This window comes from Myodes glareolus, chromosome 4 (assembly GCF_982192425.1).
Source record: "Myodes glareolus chromosome 4, mMyoGla1.1, whole genome shotgun sequence".
In the NCBI taxonomy this organism is placed as follows: Eukaryota; Metazoa; Chordata; class Mammalia; order Rodentia; family Cricetidae; genus Myodes; species Myodes glareolus.
This window is the reverse complement of record NC_142029.1, coordinates 84,428,672-84,446,102: the sequence shown is the minus strand read 5'-3', so window position 1 is coordinate 84,446,102 and position 17,431 is coordinate 84,428,672. Positions and strand designations below refer to the sequence as shown.

General features: G+C 37.8%; 1 protein-coding gene across 4 annotated transcripts in view; it reads left to right on the top strand.

The window, feature by feature from the left end:
* Scaper (S-phase cyclin A associated protein in the ER) overlaps positions 1–17,431 on the top strand; it is a 354,060-nt gene that overhangs the window by 292,299 nt on the left and 44,330 nt on the right. For all 4 annotated transcript variants that reach the window (XM_085688786.2, XM_085688784.2, XM_085688782.2 and 1 more), the window contains 2 exons: positions 11,199–11,431; positions 15,263–15,418. In XM_085688786.2, the coding sequence (XP_085544912.2) occupies positions 11,199–11,431; positions 15,263–15,418 (389 nt within the window). The remainder of the gene's footprint in view (positions 1–11,198; positions 11,432–15,262; positions 15,419–17,431) is intronic.

The following is a 17,431-nucleotide window of genomic DNA, read 5'->3' as shown; positions in this document are numbered from 1 at the left end:
GCCCACAGAAATGCAAGATAAAATAAAGAATAAAGAGGTAAATTCATACAGGCTAAGCCAGATAGAACTCCTCTGTCTCCCTGCTCATTAACACACTGCTATTTCAGTCTCTTACTTTGCTGTTCTTCATTGTTTCCAGAGTTGTCTTGAGGCTTGATTAGATGTGCTAGGTTACAGAGGCCAGCATTTCATATAACATGCACGTATATTTCCTCATTGTTCCTCATTACTGTCACATCAAATGAAGTTTAGGATTGTGCACTTTTTACTATGACATTGACCTTTTGCCATTTATTAGGCTGTTGTAGGTAGTTCTTTAGATGTCAGCTAGAAATTGAGCTATTTGAAAATACTTGTTTCGTAAAAAATGATCATGAGAGAAAATGCTTCCTGAGAAGTATCACATACCCTTTAAAAAGTAATGTAATTAAGATTCTGAATTCAAAACTACCAACGTTCAAATTCCAACTCTATGGTTAAATAACATCTAAGTCTTAACAAATTACTCTCTTTTCTAAAACATTTAAAATGACAATAGATGATAGTGTTGCTTAGATTGTTGGTTTTTGAAAGACGTTTATTAAGCACTGATAGTCTACAAGGAAGTCTGTTCTAGGTAGGAAGTGATGATCCATGGCGGAAATGAATCTGTCCTAATCATCATAGAGCTTATATTTTCCAAGTAAGAAAAATGACCATGCAATTAAACTTATGTGATATGTGCTGTAGAGAAGAAATATAAGATCCTAGGATAGCATAAACAGAGTCTGAGTCAATCAGGAGCATCACAAAGGCTTCTCTGAAGAAGTGCTTTTCAAAAATAAATCCTGAAGGATTAGTATTAACGGAACAAAGCTCCAGAGGTTGAAGCTGAGCTACGCAGTGGGAGCAAATCCTGTGCATCAGACAGTTTGGCGCCTCAAAGAGGGGTATTGAGGCTCAGTACTCGTGCACAAGTAGTGAACAAGGAAGGGTTCAACTGAGGCAAGTGGGATATATGGGAAACAGAGCACTCTGGACTCTGTAGACTAAGTTAAGGATTTTGGACTTTAATCCTAGATATAGTAAGATACTACTGAAAATGTTGTGACTTCACTCACTTATACTGAAGTGGATTAGAGGGTTAAAAGAGTACTCCAGTAGTGTGAGAGAAGGGAAATAGTCACTTTGCCTGTGAGAGTAGGTGGTTTGTGCCAAAGAAGGGGTTGAAAAATATCTAGCTTACCGCCATGGTCTAAAAAAAAAAAAAATCAATACTACTAACTCTAATTCTTAGTTTTAGTAATAGGTGAATTGGTTTAAGAAGACTTACATATTGGAAATTGCTTCTACTTACAATGATATTAATAGTTGATGTTAATTAGGAACCACTCATTATTTTAAATAATGGTGTTTGTTTTGACTTATTAACAAATATTATTAAGAGAAAATTTTTAGAACGTGTACTTGATAGTAATTTTTCATTGGATATGTAGGATGAGAGGGATGGGGCTCAGTTTTCTGGATTTTGCACCTGGAAAGATAGCAGTGCTGTTTCGGAAGCACTATAGACAATTAAGAGCTGCAGAGACAGGGAAAATTAGTCTTCCTCAGAGATATGCCCCAAATTGGTTATCTAGTATCAAGTGATAAGCCCTAAAAAGATATACATACAAGCAACACTAAATAGTCTCAGCAATTTTTACATTTTATTCATTTATGTAGATAAAGATGTGTAATGATAATTAAGAGAAATAAAACATGAATTTGAGAGATGGGAATGAGATGGATTGTAGGAGGAGAGGGAAGCAGAAATAATTATATTACATTTAAAAGTAGAATAAATTAGCTAAGTAAACTATAACTTAAACAATGGAAGAGAACCTGATTGGTGCCAGAAGAGCCTTTTGTAGTTAAAGATTGTTCCTGTTTACAAGATCTTCAGTAACTGAGCAGAAAGGGTATTATTTGCTGCAAAACACTAAATAATTGATTTAAATTTTCTCATTTACATGCTAGGAGATCAGGTGTTTCACACTCACAGATATTCACCAGATATAGTAGCACACAAATACTATTCTCTTTTATACTGCCTACCATATTAACCCCAGTGACTCCTGTTTTACAAATGGCTTAGGTCATATATCTAAAAAATAATAAGCATTGTTTTGGCCAAATATACTCCATTGTGGTATTGATAGTTGTATGGATTCAGAATGTTTAATCTTTGTGTTCATTGGATCCGGTTATGAGAGGTATAGAAGGCAGGCATAGCAAATCTGTATCCAACTGAGATGAGTAAACAACCTTAGCAAAGGGAACCAAAATATGTAATAGTCACAGTAGACTGGTAATTAAGTTGAAATGGCCAACACTTAATACAAGAAGCAGGTTGTGAGAATAACTATTTTTTTCTGTTGCACTGGTGGGAAAAGACTTAAGCCTAAGGGTGTCTTTATGTGGGGGTTTTAAGATGTCTGTGAATTCAATGTGTCCAGAGTGTATTATGACTTTCTGGGGTAGAAATTGGACGAAAGGTAGCCTCTTCTACAAATGGTATTGGAAAAATGGGAATGTCTACATGGAAAGAAATTTAACTGCACAAAAATTAGCTGAGAATTGACCAAAAACTTCAAATGTAAGACCTGAAACTATTAGGGAAACTCTAAAAGAGGAATAGGAAAGGACTTCCTCCAAGAGATTCCAGAAGCTCGGAAGTAAAACCCAAAACTGACAAGTAGGATTATATTATATTTAAAAGTTTATGCACAGTTCAGGAAACAGTCTTGTACAAAAATTTTAAAAACAAAAAAGACCCTACAGAAAAAAAAGTGTTAGCTCTACTTCTGATATATAAAGAATTCCAAAAAGAATATTCCAAAAAAGAAACACAATCCAATCAATAAGTGAGCTAATAAAACATCTTTCAAAAAGTGATATACAAATGGCCAATAAACATGAAAGAAATGTTTAATAACCTTAGCCAAGAGAGAAATTCAGTTTAAAGCTACTCTGAGATTTCATTTGGAATGGCTATCATTAACAAAACAAATGGCGAACGCTTTCAAAGTTGAAATGAGCCTTATACACTGTTAGTAGGAATGTAAGTTAATTCAGCCATTGTGGAAATCTTCAAAAATCCCCAACTGTCAGTCCAGAGTCCATGAGCTCCTACTAATTGGGTCAGCTATCTCTATGAGTTTCCCCATCATGATCTTGCCCTCACTTTGCTCACATAATCCCTCCTCCCTTTCTTTGACTGGACTCCAGGAGTTCAGGCCAGTGCTTGAGTGTGGATCTCTGAATCTGCTTCCATCAGTTTGGATGAAAGTTCTATGATGACAATTTGGGTAGTCATCAATCAGATCACAGGAGAAGGCCAGTTCAGGCACCCTCTCCACTATTGTTAGGAGTTTTAGTTGGGGTCATCTTTATGGATTCCTAGGAATTTTTCTAGCACCAGATTTCTCCCTAACCCCATAATATCTCCCTCTATCAAGACATCTCTTCCTTGCTCTCCCTCTCTGTACCTCCCCCAATTTGACCATCCCGTTCCCTCATGTTCTCATACCCCATCCTCTCCCCTCTTTCACCCACCCACCCCCAGTTTACCCAGGAGATTTTATCTATTTCCTCTTCCTAAGGTGATTCATGCATGTCGCTCTTAATAAGGATCCTCTTTATTATCTGGCTTCTCTGGGGCTGTGTATTATAGCCTGGTTATTCTTTCTTTTATATCTAATGTCCACTTATGAGTGGGTATATACCATGTTTGTCCTTCTTGATCTGGGTTAACTCACTCCAGGTGATTGTTTTCTTGTTCCATACATTTACCTGCAAATTTCATGATATCATTGTTTTTTACAGCTGAGTAATACTCCATTATGTAAATGTGCATTCTCTTTATCCATTATTTGGTTGAGGGACATCTAGGTTGTTTTCAGGTTCTGACTTTTATGAATAATGCTACTATGAAAATAACTGAGCAAGTGGCCTTGTAATATGATTGAGTTGCCTTTGGGTATATGCCCAAGAGTAGTATTGCTGCATCTTGAGTATATTTATTCCCAGTTTTCTGCCATATTGATTTCCAAAGTGGCTGTACAAGTTTGCACTTCCACCAGCAGTGGAGGAGTGTTCCCCTTACTCCACATCCTCTCTAACATAAGCTGTCATAAGTTTTTTGATCTTAGCCATTCTGACAGGTATAAGATGGTATCTCAGAGTCATTTTGAGTTGCATAAAATACTGGCAAATGGAATCCAACAACCCATCAAAAAAAAAATCGTCCACATTGATCAGGTAAGATTAATCCCAGAGATGTAGGGATGGTTCAACATACGAAAATCTGTCAATGTAATCTACCTTATAAAAAATGGAAAAAAGAAATCAACATGATTATCTCATTAGATGCTGAAGAAGACTTTGACAAAATCCAGCACCCCTTCATGATAAAGGTCTTGGAGATATCAGGGATACAGGGAACATACCTAAACATAATAAAGGATATATACAGCAAGCCAACACCAAACTAAATGGAGAGAAACTCAAAGTGATTCTACTAAAATCAAGGACAAGACAAGCCTGTCTACTCTCTCCATATCTGTTCAATATAGTACTCGAAGTTCTTGCTAGAGCAGTAAGACAACAAAAGATCAAGGAAATACACAATAGAAAGAAAGAAGTCAAACTTTCACTATTGACAGATGATATGGTAGTATACATAAGTGACCCCAAAAATTCTACCAGGGAACTCCTACAGCTGATAAACACCTTCAGTAATATGGCTAGATACAAAATTAACTTTAGAAAATTCAGTAGCCTTCCTATATGTAAATGATAAATGGGCTGAGAAAGAAAATCAGAAAAACATCACCCTTTTTAGTAGCCACAAATAATGTAAAATATCTTGGGGTAACTCTAATCAAACAAGTGAAAGACCTGTATGACAAGAACTTTAAGTATTTGAAGAAAGAAACTAAAGAAGATATCAGAAAATTGAAAGATCTCCCATGCTCTTGAATTGGTGGGATCAACATAGTAAAAATGGCAATCTACAATTTTAATGCAATCTCCATTAAAATCCAAACACAATTCTTCACAAACCTCGAAAGAACGATACTCAACTTCATATGGAAAACAAAAATCCCAGGATAACTAAAACAATCCTGTATAAAAGACCTTCTGGAGGCCACATCATCCCTGACTTCAAGCTCTACTATAGAACTATAGTAATGAAAACAGCTTGATATTGGCATAAAAACAGACACATGGACCAATGGAATCAAATAGAAATCTGTGACATTAATCCACACACCTATGAACTTGTGATTTTTGAAAAAGAACCCAAAATTGTACAATGCAAAAAAAGAAAGCATCTTCAACAAATGATGCTGGCTTAACTGGATGTCAACATGTAGTAGAATGCAAATAGATCCATATCTACTGCCATGCACAAAACACAAGTCCAAGTGGTGCAAAGACCTCAACATAAATCCAGTTACACTGAACCTGATAGAAGGGAAAGTGGGAAGTAGACTTGAATGCATAGGCACAGGAGACCACTTCCTAAGTATAGCATCAGTAACACAGACACTGAGAGCAACAATTAATAAATGGGACCTCCTGAAACTGAGTAGCTTCGGTAAGGCAAAGGACATGATCAGTAAGACAAAATGGCAGCCTACAGAATAGATAAAGATCTTCACTAACTCCACATCTGACAGAGGACTACTCTCTAGAAATAATTCAAGAAACTAGACATCAAAATACCAAATAATCCAATTTAAAAATGGGGACAGGTCTAAACAGAGAATTCTTAACAACAAAAAAACTCAAATGACAGGAAGACACTTAAGGAAATGCTCAACATCCTTAGTCATCAGGGAAGTGCAACTCATCCTACTTTCTTATACACCCAAGGACTATCTGCAGAGAGGTAGCATCACCCCTGATGGGCCCCTGCCACATCAATCACTGATTAAGAGAATGACCTGCAAGCCAGTCTGGTGGAGGCACAGTCCATATTGAGGGTCCTCTTCTAAAATGACTCCAGCTTGTGTCGAGTCAACATAAAAGCAGCTAATACAGCTTTCATCGATAAAAGGGCCAGTACTTGAAGGAGGAAAATAGAGAACGGGGTGGAGGGAGGGGGACATATGCAAAAAAAATGGATTGGATTTGAAGAGCACTGACACCTGGCACACATAATTTTTTTTTAAAAAAAAGTCATATACTGTCTTATGTATTGAATTCTATAGAGTCTGACCTGAGGTCCCGGAGTTCATCCCAGCAAGCCTCACAAAAGAGACAGCCTTCTTTGTATTTACAATAGGACACCTGAAGAGAAATGATACTTCTAAAATCCAGAGGCTGTCAACTATGGGGAAAGAATATAGGAGTAGCATGAGAGCAAACCTGATTTACATAACATTTTACCGTTTTTCTTTCTTTCTTTTTTTTTTTCTTTCCTTCTTTCCTTTTTCAGGCAAATGAAGAAACATTTGTTTCCCAAACCACATTTACAGCTTCTGGACAATGAGATTAGCACTTCAGCCAGTATTACCACAACAGCCATTTACTGTTGGGTTTTGTTTTGTTTTTTTTTTTTCTTTAGCCAGCATAAAGCTCTTGCAGAATCCATTGGGTTTTAAGAGACATCAATGAAGCAGTGTTTGTTTGGCCTGTGACCAGTTCACTTCTGTCCTCTAGAGACAAAGTTTCTCAAAGTCTTCAATAAAGAGATGTGTAAATGGAGGCTACACTTTGGTTTTCCTGTCACCCAGACCCCAATAAACACACAGAAACTATATTAACTACAGCACTGTTTAACTAATGGCTTAGGCATAGTCCTAGCTAGGTCTTACATCTTAAATTAACCCATTTCTATTTATCTGTGTATAGCCACAAGGCTGTGGCTTACCGATGCGGCATGTTACTCCTTTGACAGCTACGTGGAGTCTCTCAAACTCTGCCTACTCTCTCTGTCTCTGTTTGGATTTCCCACCTGGCTTTTCTCTGCTAAGCCATTGGCCAAAACAACTTTATTCATTAACCAATAAAACAACATATATACAGAAGGACATCCCACATCATAACCCCTTTTCTGTCTAAATAAAGTGGAAAATTTTAATTTTAACATAATAAAATTACATAAAACAAAAAAATTATCAAGCAAGAATTACAATTACAATATTTAGTCTATTTGTATCTGGCAAAATTAAAGAAAATATTTTATCATCCATTTTACCTTTGTGCGTCTAAAGTTTTACATCTAATTTATCACTTATCATAACTAAGGAAAACTGTAACTATCTGTCTTTAACTCGATCAAAGACCCCAGAAGGCTATAATGTTACCCAAGTAATGGGAAGTGCATTGTAATCAAATTCCAAAACTATAGAATTAATAGAGACATCTCACTGCCTGGACAGTCACTCAAATTTCTTCTGTAACATTGGAACATCCATCTTCAGCCTACAGACCCATAGTATCCAGCAGGCTTCTCCATGAAGCAGGAAATTTGAAAGACTGTTTTGCCTATATTAGCTGTTTGTCAGTCACTTTCTTCTGTGTCCTGCAGAATGTCTGGTAGACTCTTTCATGAAGCAGGAACCCTGAAGGACTGTCTTACCTTCTTTTAGCAAGTTCATATACAGTTTATACAACATGACAAGCAGCCCAAGCAAAAGCAATTTGTTGCTCAAATGACTAGGTTTGTCACATTGGAAGAAAATTCCATAATGAGTTTCTTCAATGCCCATCAACCTCTCTGAAGTAATTGGTGCTGCCAGAAGCAGACATGTCTCAAAGTTGAGAAAAGTCTAAGTATCTAAGCTCTTAAAACATTTTAGATGCTGTATTTTGTAGGACTTTGAAGTCTTTGAAGGTTCTCTATCTAACTGAAATATATCCAAACAGCCTACCTAATATGACTAAAAATTTGATTATTATAGATGACTATGTATTAATCTATATTTCTAAATTATACATTACATTTTTAAATGAGCTGTATAAATATAACACCTTAAACAAGAGTAGAAATATACATATAACAAAATTGACCTTAAATTTAAATCAATAAGCCAAAGTATTCATTTCTATATTATATCCCCCCCCTTTTTTAAAGGAGATTGACTGTGACAATTAACCACTTATAATCAACCCCCTTTAAATGAAAACATTTAGAAGGGCAAACTGCATCAGAGATGCCTGATATGGAGGAGGAGTGAGTGCTTGATCAGGAAAGCACACCATGGACTTTAGAATAGAACAGACCAGGGTCAAGGCCCCATTCTTCTATGAAATAACTGTGAAATCTGGGTCTATTGCTTGAAATCTCTGAAATTTGATTCCTTAATCTGTAAAACTTACATGAAATGGGTGATCCAAGGATATTGCCTAAATTGAAAACCCCAGTAGGCATTACTTTTTATCTTTCTTCTGTGTTGTTACTTTTTTTGTTATTGTTACAAACTGCCTTTGTAGATACAACCCTCATAAGGGAAAAAGAAACAAACAAATAAAAACTCAAGGGTGAGCAGAACATTTGCTCTGTTCCCTTGGTCATGTGGTTAAGTAGGTTTTTATGGGTGAGATAAACAACTAATCATATAGTTAAGGACCATTAATTTTATATCTCAAAATTTCTTTTTCCTCTAGATTTATGACTATATTCTTAAAAGATAGAATTGTCTAGATAAAACACTTCTAGGAGATCAAAGGGTTTCTTTAAAAAACATCTTCATTCATGAATAGTGCTTTATTTTAAACATTTTATGATGAAAACAGTATAATCTTGTTGAAAATATGAAAATTGGTAAAGACTAAAAGTGTCTAACATTAACCAAAAATGGGTCACTCATTCTTCTATAGTATTTGAAAGAACCAGAAAGTTTTATCTCTGGTGAGTAAACTTTAAAATGTAGTGATCAGACATACAAATTACATTCTGTCTAAAGACCTAATAATTTTATAGTAAGTAAATACAATAATCTGCTAAAGAACAAGAATAGGAAAGAAAAGGAGGTAAATACTTCATTTAATCTAGAGAGCAGATAATTGAAATGTAGCTAAAAGTTAAAATTTAAACTAGCAGGAAGAATACCAGAAGAAAATATGTGCCACCAAACCCTAAAAGACTTGAAAATGAGTATTGCAAATAATCTCAGAAAATGAGAATAGAAGTCAGGCCCAGTGCCCATGCCTGTAATTCCAGCTCTCAGAAGGCTGAGGCAGGAGGATTGAGAGTTTGAGTCTATTGTGAGCTACAGTGGAAGAAAGAGAAGAAATGGAGAGAACAGGAGGAGGATATAAAAGAAGGCTCATCCGGTGACCTGGAAAGAGTAGGACTGGGGCTGTAGAGTTGGTTCAGAGGTTAAGGATACCTGTACTGCTCTTGTAGAAGACCCAGATTTGACTCCAGACACTCACTGGATGGCTTCCAACTGTTTGTAACTTCAGTGCCGGAAGTTAGATTGTCTGAAATTCTGAATAAGGGCTCATTTAGGAGCTAGAGAGATGACTTCAGTAGCCAAGAGTGCTTACTACTCTTGAAGAGGACCCAGATTTAGTTCCCAGAACTCACATGGGAGCTCACAACCACCTGTAACTCCAGTCCCAGAGGATTCCACACTATCTACTGGCTTCTTTGGGCACCAGAATACACTCAATGCACATAACTTATTTATATATTTATAAATTTAAAAAAATGGTTTTTTTTTTCAAGACAGAGTCTCTCTGTAGCTTTAGAGCCTGTCCTGGAACAAGCTCTTGTAGACCAGGCTGGCCTCAAACTCACAGAGATCCGCCTGCCTCTGCCTCCCAAGTGCTGGGATTAAAGGCGTGCGCCACCACTACCCAGCCTATAAAAATATTTTAAAGAGATGGTTTTAGATGCCCTGTATGTCTGAGGTCTCACTTGCTTTGAGTATATTCAAGTATTTGTCCCTCTCCAGCCCTCACACACACAAAAAAAATTGAACCAATTATTCAGGACCTGAAAAATTAACCAGCCATACAGAAATATGAATGACTCATTAAAAACCTTCTCCCTGATCAGTGACACTTGGACTTGGAACCTCTGCCTCATGGGCACCATGTTACACACTTCAAGTTTGAGAATACAAAATTATGTATAGTGAAACTGAATAACCCAAGAAAATAGACTTAAAAATATTAATAGTTGATGTCTTTCATTGGGGTGGGGAGGAAACTGGGTCTCTCCCTAATCAATCATATTGAAGCTTGTCAGACAAATCTTGTAACACAGATTTTTTTTTTTACTGGATCTAGTCTGTATATTCTAAATTATTTACCTGGACGTAAATCTTTAGTATGTTTAAAAACAAAAGAAAAAACCCTCAAGATTACTATGTTTAAGGAAAGTCTCCAACATAAAATAGAGAGAGAGAACTCAGAAGAAGTAGAGGTCATGTAAGATATGAAGGAAAAATCTTTTTTAAAATGAATTCTTCTTTAAAACATGCAGTTTCACAGAATTTATGATAAGATTAGTTAAATGAAAATCATCATGGAGGAGCAAGCGCTGGCCTCCCGAGAACGAGAACTTGAGTTTGCATCACCAACATCACATAAAAAGGCAGGTGCAGTGCATATGCCTGCAATCTTACCAGTGACAAGATGGGCATCAGAGACAGGCAAAACCTTGGAAGCTTAGTGAGAGACCCTGTCTCCAAAGAAAAGAGAAGAAAGGGTTTGAGGATCCACACAATGTGACCCTGTGTGTTAGAAAAAGAACCTTTTTCCATTTTATAATAAGAAATGCAAATTTTATCCTAATAGAAATTTTTAAATTAGGCGTTTTTAAGATCCATTCTCATGTGAAACAGTGTATAAATGTATAAACTTTAGTTCATTCAAAACTTGAATGTAGTTAATTTAGTACTAGCTCCATGCCTAAGCATTTTATGTTCATTAGCTCATTTAGCCTCTCAGAAACCTGTAATGTAGACATGTCATTTTCCCGGTTTTATAGATGAAAAGTTAGAATTTAGAAAAAAATAATGTCCCCAATGTCACCCGACCAATAAAGGCAAAACTGGGATTTGAACTGGTTGCCTCAGAGCCAACACACTTGAATGTCTCATTGCCTCGAGTAAATTTTCAGAAATTGTTCATGATTATAGAAATGTTCCAGATCGTCTCTGTCTTTTTTTCATGGCCTCATTGAAGCACACTCAGTGTTTTTTCATTTCCAGGTTCACGTTCCAGATGAAAATAATGCTGTTTTGGGAAGAAATACAAATAAACAAGTATTTGAAGGATTGACAACTGGACTTCTCAGAGCCGGTGCTGTGGTTTTTAGCTGTCTGATTGCCAACCGACCAGATGGAAACAGCCGGCCAGCTACACCAAAAATACCAACACAGGAAATGAAAAACAAACCCTCACAAGGTGATGCTTTTAATAGTCGAGTTCAAGACCTTATCAGGTAAAATTGCTACGTTTCCTTTAAAAATATTGTTTTGCTTAAAAATATTATGATAATTTGAACTTAGGAACTTTGATGCAGTTGTAGTTCTTGCAGTTCTGTCCATAAGTTCTTGGTAGTGTCTGTGCTATCATGTGTAGAAAGAAGGCAAAGCAAATAGAGCTCAGCCGCCACTCTCAAATGTGCCAGGTCCTGCAGCTCTCAATAACAGCCTTCTACTCAGAAGCATCTGAGCACCCCTCAGTCCACATGCATTCAGACTTAATAGAACAAGAGGTCCCATTTATGGAGCTCTTCTTACAGGAAGATGCTGGAGTCTTTGCAGCCCTCGAAGAATACAGCTTCTAATTTAGGGTAGATGAGGAAATTGTTCAGGGAGGTTAAGCGCTTTGACCACGGTTATGTAATGAGTTAAAGAGTAAGGAGGAGAGCAGAGACTGGAGCTCACATCTAGTTAGACTCAGCAGCTGTACACTTTACTCCACACAAATGTGGCAGTTTCTGACACCTGTTTGGGGCCTGCCCTCCTTTCTTCAAAGGTCTCCTTTGCTCCGGGGAAATTTACTCTTACTTTAGCATCTGAACTTTTTTTCCCTTGTGAATCTTGAATCAGGTAGAATGTTTAATTTCCCAGCAGGGTTCCATCTGGTGTTAATCAGTTACTCCTCCACCAGTCAGCAGGCCTTCTGTGGTCTGCACTGGTCTTTGGATGCCAAATCCCTGCAATTTGTTGCTCTGTGAAACTTATGGTAGGTTAATAGAGAAAGAAAATGCCCTCCTACGCATTCGTTTCTTTCACAGCTCTTAATTCCCCCACTTCTTGTCCTGCTTTTTAAGAGTTGGTTCATTCAGCATGTCCCTTACTCTTGATTACTTCCTTCACTTACCCTTCCATCTGCCTGCCCACTTTCCCTAGTCTGTTTATTGCCGGAGAGCGCCAGGCGCTTTGGGTCCATAGCCGTTAATCTTAGAGCACTTGACTTTTACCCTCCCTGCCCTTTCTCTCAGTTGCTTGATCCCATTCAATTTCCTCGTGTCCTTTTGGTCATTGTAGGACTTAGCTGTTCGTGCTGATGAATGTCATTGTGTCCCAGCATTCTCTGTTAGGCTATCCTATGATGCAGTAGCCCTGCATTCCTATCAGCCAGTTTAGTCACATACCTTGACTATGATGAGGCAGAAGGCCCAGCCTAGTGCTTCAGTGCAATTACAGTCCCCCTTCAAGGAAGAACACTTTTTCACATGTATAACTTCAGTTGCAAATCCTTCCTAAAGGAAAAAGGTATTGTGGGGGAAAGTAGGAGTGTTCTTTTGTCAAAGCAGATAACTGGTATGGCTTTTAAAAGATGATTGACAAGCTCAGTACTCAAGAGCAAACCCTGACATAGGTCTCTTTCTCCTCACCTGGCACAGAACAGGCATGAATGTATCTTTTTTCAGTGTTTAAATGTTCTATTATTTTTTAAATACATCAATGTGCACAAAAACAATATTGTAGATACTGTGTTCTAACAGTTGGAAACTATTTTTCTCTCTAAATCTTGGATTTTTTTTCCTTATTATGAAGAAAACAAATACCACAGCTAGAACTACATCTTTACTTTCGTCCCTTTTACTCCATTTGCTCTCTTCTGAAACCTACATCATTATGTTGGAGCTGACATACATCATTTCCATGCCTGTTCTGTGTGTCTGTATGAACATGTTTAAATGTAATTAACTATATATTCTACTTTAAAGTTTTATGTAAATACTCATAGTATGTTAGGGGAGGCTGCTCATTCATTCCTGGCTTCCCAGACCCAAAATAATCACACAGAAATCTGTATTAATTGTGATACTGTTTGGCCAATAGCTTAAGCATATTTCTGGCTAACTCTTATATCTTAAATTTACCCATTTCTATTAATCTGTGTATCGTCATGAGACTATGACTTACTGGCAAGGTTACGTGCATCTTTCTCCAGTGGCTATATGGCTTCTCACTGGCTCTGCCACCTTTCTCCCAGCATTCAGTTTAGTTTTCCCCACCTAGCTCTACTCTGCCCTATCACAGGCCAAGGAAGCTTCTTTATTCATTAACCAATAAAAGCAACACATATACAGAAGGACCTCCCACACCAATAGTATTTTGACAGTTATTTGATGCAATTAAATTCAGTATGTTCTAATGCTGATTTTACCCATTCTGCTCTATGAATAAATCGATAATATTTATTTACCCATTCCCATAGGAAAATAATTCCTCCTTTGACTATTCATTAAACAAATGGAGCCTTAAACTTCACAGGCATATTCTATGTTTGTATAAGTTTGAAGGCCATGTGCTTACAGGAGGAATTTGTGGATGATAAGATAAGTGAATATTCATCTTTACCAGATAATACCACACTGTTTTCTATAGTAACTGTTTCTATTTCTATCATCAAAACCTTGGAGTTTTCATTTCCCATATCCCTTGCTTTTGTAATTGCCATAGGTATCAAATGGTAAGTAATTATTATCTTCATTTATATTGTACTTTCCATTTGTGAGACGGAGCATTGCTCATCAGCATTCTGTCAATCAGAATTTGATTGTATAAAACAGAAACCACTGTAACAAATTGAAATTGAAAAGATTTAATATAGGAAATTAGACACCTACAAATTTATCTATGCTGGATCTCCAGGAACTCCCAAAACAATAATGTAAAACTGTAGGACTATTATATCCAACTTAAATTGGACCAGAGACCTTAACTAGTGCCTGAAACTCTAAAAGTACTAGAGGAAAATAGAGGGAAATGCCAAAGGCAACAGTTTACTCAGTAGTGTTCCAAACACAGGAAACATACAAGTAAAGAAACCGTCAACACAGTAAGGGAACTCCATGGATCACTTACTCCGTGGATTAGCCCCAAAGAAATCACACAGAGGTCTATATTTGTTGTAAACTGATTGGCCCAGTAACTCAGGCTTCTTATTAACTAATTCTTATAACTTATATTAGCCCATAATTCTTGTCTGAGTTAGCCATGTGGCTTGGTACCTTTTTGGCAAAGCAGTCACATCTTTCTTCCTTAGAGGCTGGGTCACAACTGCAGGATGCACTTCCTTCTTCCCAGAATTCTTGTTGCCCCACCTCTACTTCCTGCCTGCCCAATCAGCATTTATTTAAAATATAAGTGACAGGGTACAGACCATTGTCCCACAGCAGACCACAAAACAAAAACACATGATTGGGGGGTGGGTATTGAAAGAAGGAGATAAGAAATTGTGAGGTGGTCAGTGAGACCAGAATGGTGTGTGTGTGTGTGTGTGTGTGTGTGTGTGTGTGTAATTATCAAAGAATAAATTAATTTTTCAAAGTATATCTGGAAAGCATCATTTTGTCTTCTAAACCCCTATGTTGTTTCGAATTTGGTTCCCTAATCCTTAAAATAGTACTACTTGATAAGACGGTAGCCAGGTGGTGGTGACACATGCCTTTAATCCCAGCACTCTGAAGGCAGAGGCAAGTGGATCTCTATGAGTTCGAGGCCAGCCTGGTCTACAGAACAAGTTCCAGGACAGCCAAGGCTACACAGAGAAACCTTGTTTGAAATGGGGGAAAAGACTGTAAGCTCATTACAAATGTTTTCACCTGTCATCAAATTCTTCAGAACAGGGAAGTGGTTAGAGAATAGCCGATTATTTCAAATCCTAGACCATTGGTTCACAAGTTGCTTTATTCAAACCTGTGTTCTGTCTGCATGTTGAGGTATCCAAACCTGGATGTGGTAAGATTTATCATGGAAAATGAAGACATTGTCACCTGTGCCAATTGAGACATACTGTTCTCTCTCACTAGCTATGTGGTGAGCATGGGTCTGATTGACAGACTGCATGGCTGCTTCCTCTCAGTGCAAGGCCCAGTGGATGAGAATCCCAAGATGGCCACATTTCTGCAGCATGCCACAGGATTCTTACGTGGGATGTGTGCCCTATGTTTTGCTGTCACTGGAAGGTAAGACTCGTATGTTGGAGCATCTCTTAAGTTTTGCCTATCTTTGTATTTCACTGCTGTGCATTACTCACTCAGCTCATCCCCTCTCTTTCCCTTGTCATTTGTTTTCTACATTGACATGGGTTACATTTTTCATAGGGTGGGATACATATTCCTGCCAAAGTCTGCTTTCTGTTGTCATGAACTTGACTGTCTAAAGACATGAATTATCCAGTTCCCCTTCTGCTGAGATCCAGAGGTGTCAAGTGCTTCTCTGGCAGTTAGTCTATGACAAATCATACACCAAGCCAGATCAGGCCGTCAGCCCAGAACAGCACAGTTCACCAGTAAGAAATCTTGCTGCCTTTACCACCTTTTAGTTAATCTCCTAAACTTTATTTTCTCTACTTTTCCTTCCAACAAAGTACCGAAACAAAAGAGTCGTCCAACAACAGTAGCTCCCTGGAGACACTTGTAACTCATGGCTGCCATCAAAGCAGCGTGCCAGAAAGTACTGTGGACTTGAGCACTGCCCTGTATGGTGTCCTCAGAAATGATCATTCCCGGGCCAACACGGTGGTTCAGGGTTAAAGCCCACACAAGCCTGATGGCCTGACTTTGGATCAATCAGGGTTGAAGGAGAGAACTGACTCACAAACTTGTTTTCTGACTTCCACGTGTGCATTGTTGCATGCATGTGCTCAGGACACACACACACACATAAAATTAATTAATTAAAAAATCACAGTTCTCCAGAAAGGGCAGGGAATCTCCTGAGTGTGAGTCATCCACAATAATGACTTGGTGTTTTGATAGGAATATGATACATCCCTGAAGCATAGCAAAAGCATTCAGTAAAGTAGTTTACTTAAAATTAAAATCTAAACAGCACTTAATTGTATTTCGGATTTTCTTTCACTGTATATTTTAAAAGTTTTTCATAAAGAAAACAAGTTATTTGAAGCTTATAAAATCTAGCCTCTTAACTCTGCCCCACCTGCATCCATGATACACGGAATGCAAGTGTGCACAGTGATTTGTGAGAAAAGCATTTCTTCTAAAATGAACATTGGTTTAGTCCATTGCAAATAGGATCCCTAAACCCACCTAATCTTCCTTACTCTGACCCAGTCCCTCACCTCTGTGACATTCATAGGAAGATTAAAACTGTCTGAGACTTCAGGAGAGCAAAGATAACGTGTGTTGAGTGTCTCACATAGTTACTTTCTATCCAGGAATGTAGACAAAGCCTGCCTTTCTGAGAATAGAATCAGGAAGTAGTTGCTACAACACTGGGAAGAGTCTGGGGCAGAAACAGCTCTGTCTGCGCATTGAAACCAGTTTCAGGCACCACTCTGTGCACTTAGTTCCTACCTGCTGTTCTCTCAGACAACAAACCCCTTTGGGTCCTGACTCTTATCTGCAATGCACAGTATTGCAAACTTGCCAGCATTTTGTCTATGTTGCCTGTGCTCATTTTGAATTTTAAATGACCATCACCATGGTAAGTATATGTGGTTGGTGTATAATTTGTGGTCTTTACCTTGTGTTACACAATTTCAGTCATCTAAAGTCTGTGGCACTTGAAAGCAATCTAAAAGTCTTACCATCTCATTTCAATAGGGAAAGAACTGAGTCAAACTGAATTGAATTAGGACTCAAGGTTTTAACCTGGGTGCTTCCATCTCTACACTTAATGTAATATTATTCAGAAGGCTAACACATATATTAACATGTGCAGTTAGACATACAAACTAATCACTGCAGTAATAGAGACTGTACACAGAGGGAAGGAAAGCACCCCAAGAGAAAGTTAAAACACTTCAGTAGGCTGAAGTCTGGGGATTTTGTTGAGACTAAGTCTCACTTTGTTGCCCCTCTGGCCTGGAACTCCTTATATAGCCCAGGCTGTCCTCAAATTCACAGAGATTGTGACAATGACACTGGGACTGGTTTCCTCTGCATATACTGGATTTTTGGGATCCAGTCTGTTTGGATGCTCACCTTCCTGGACCTGGAGTGAGGGGGGAGGAA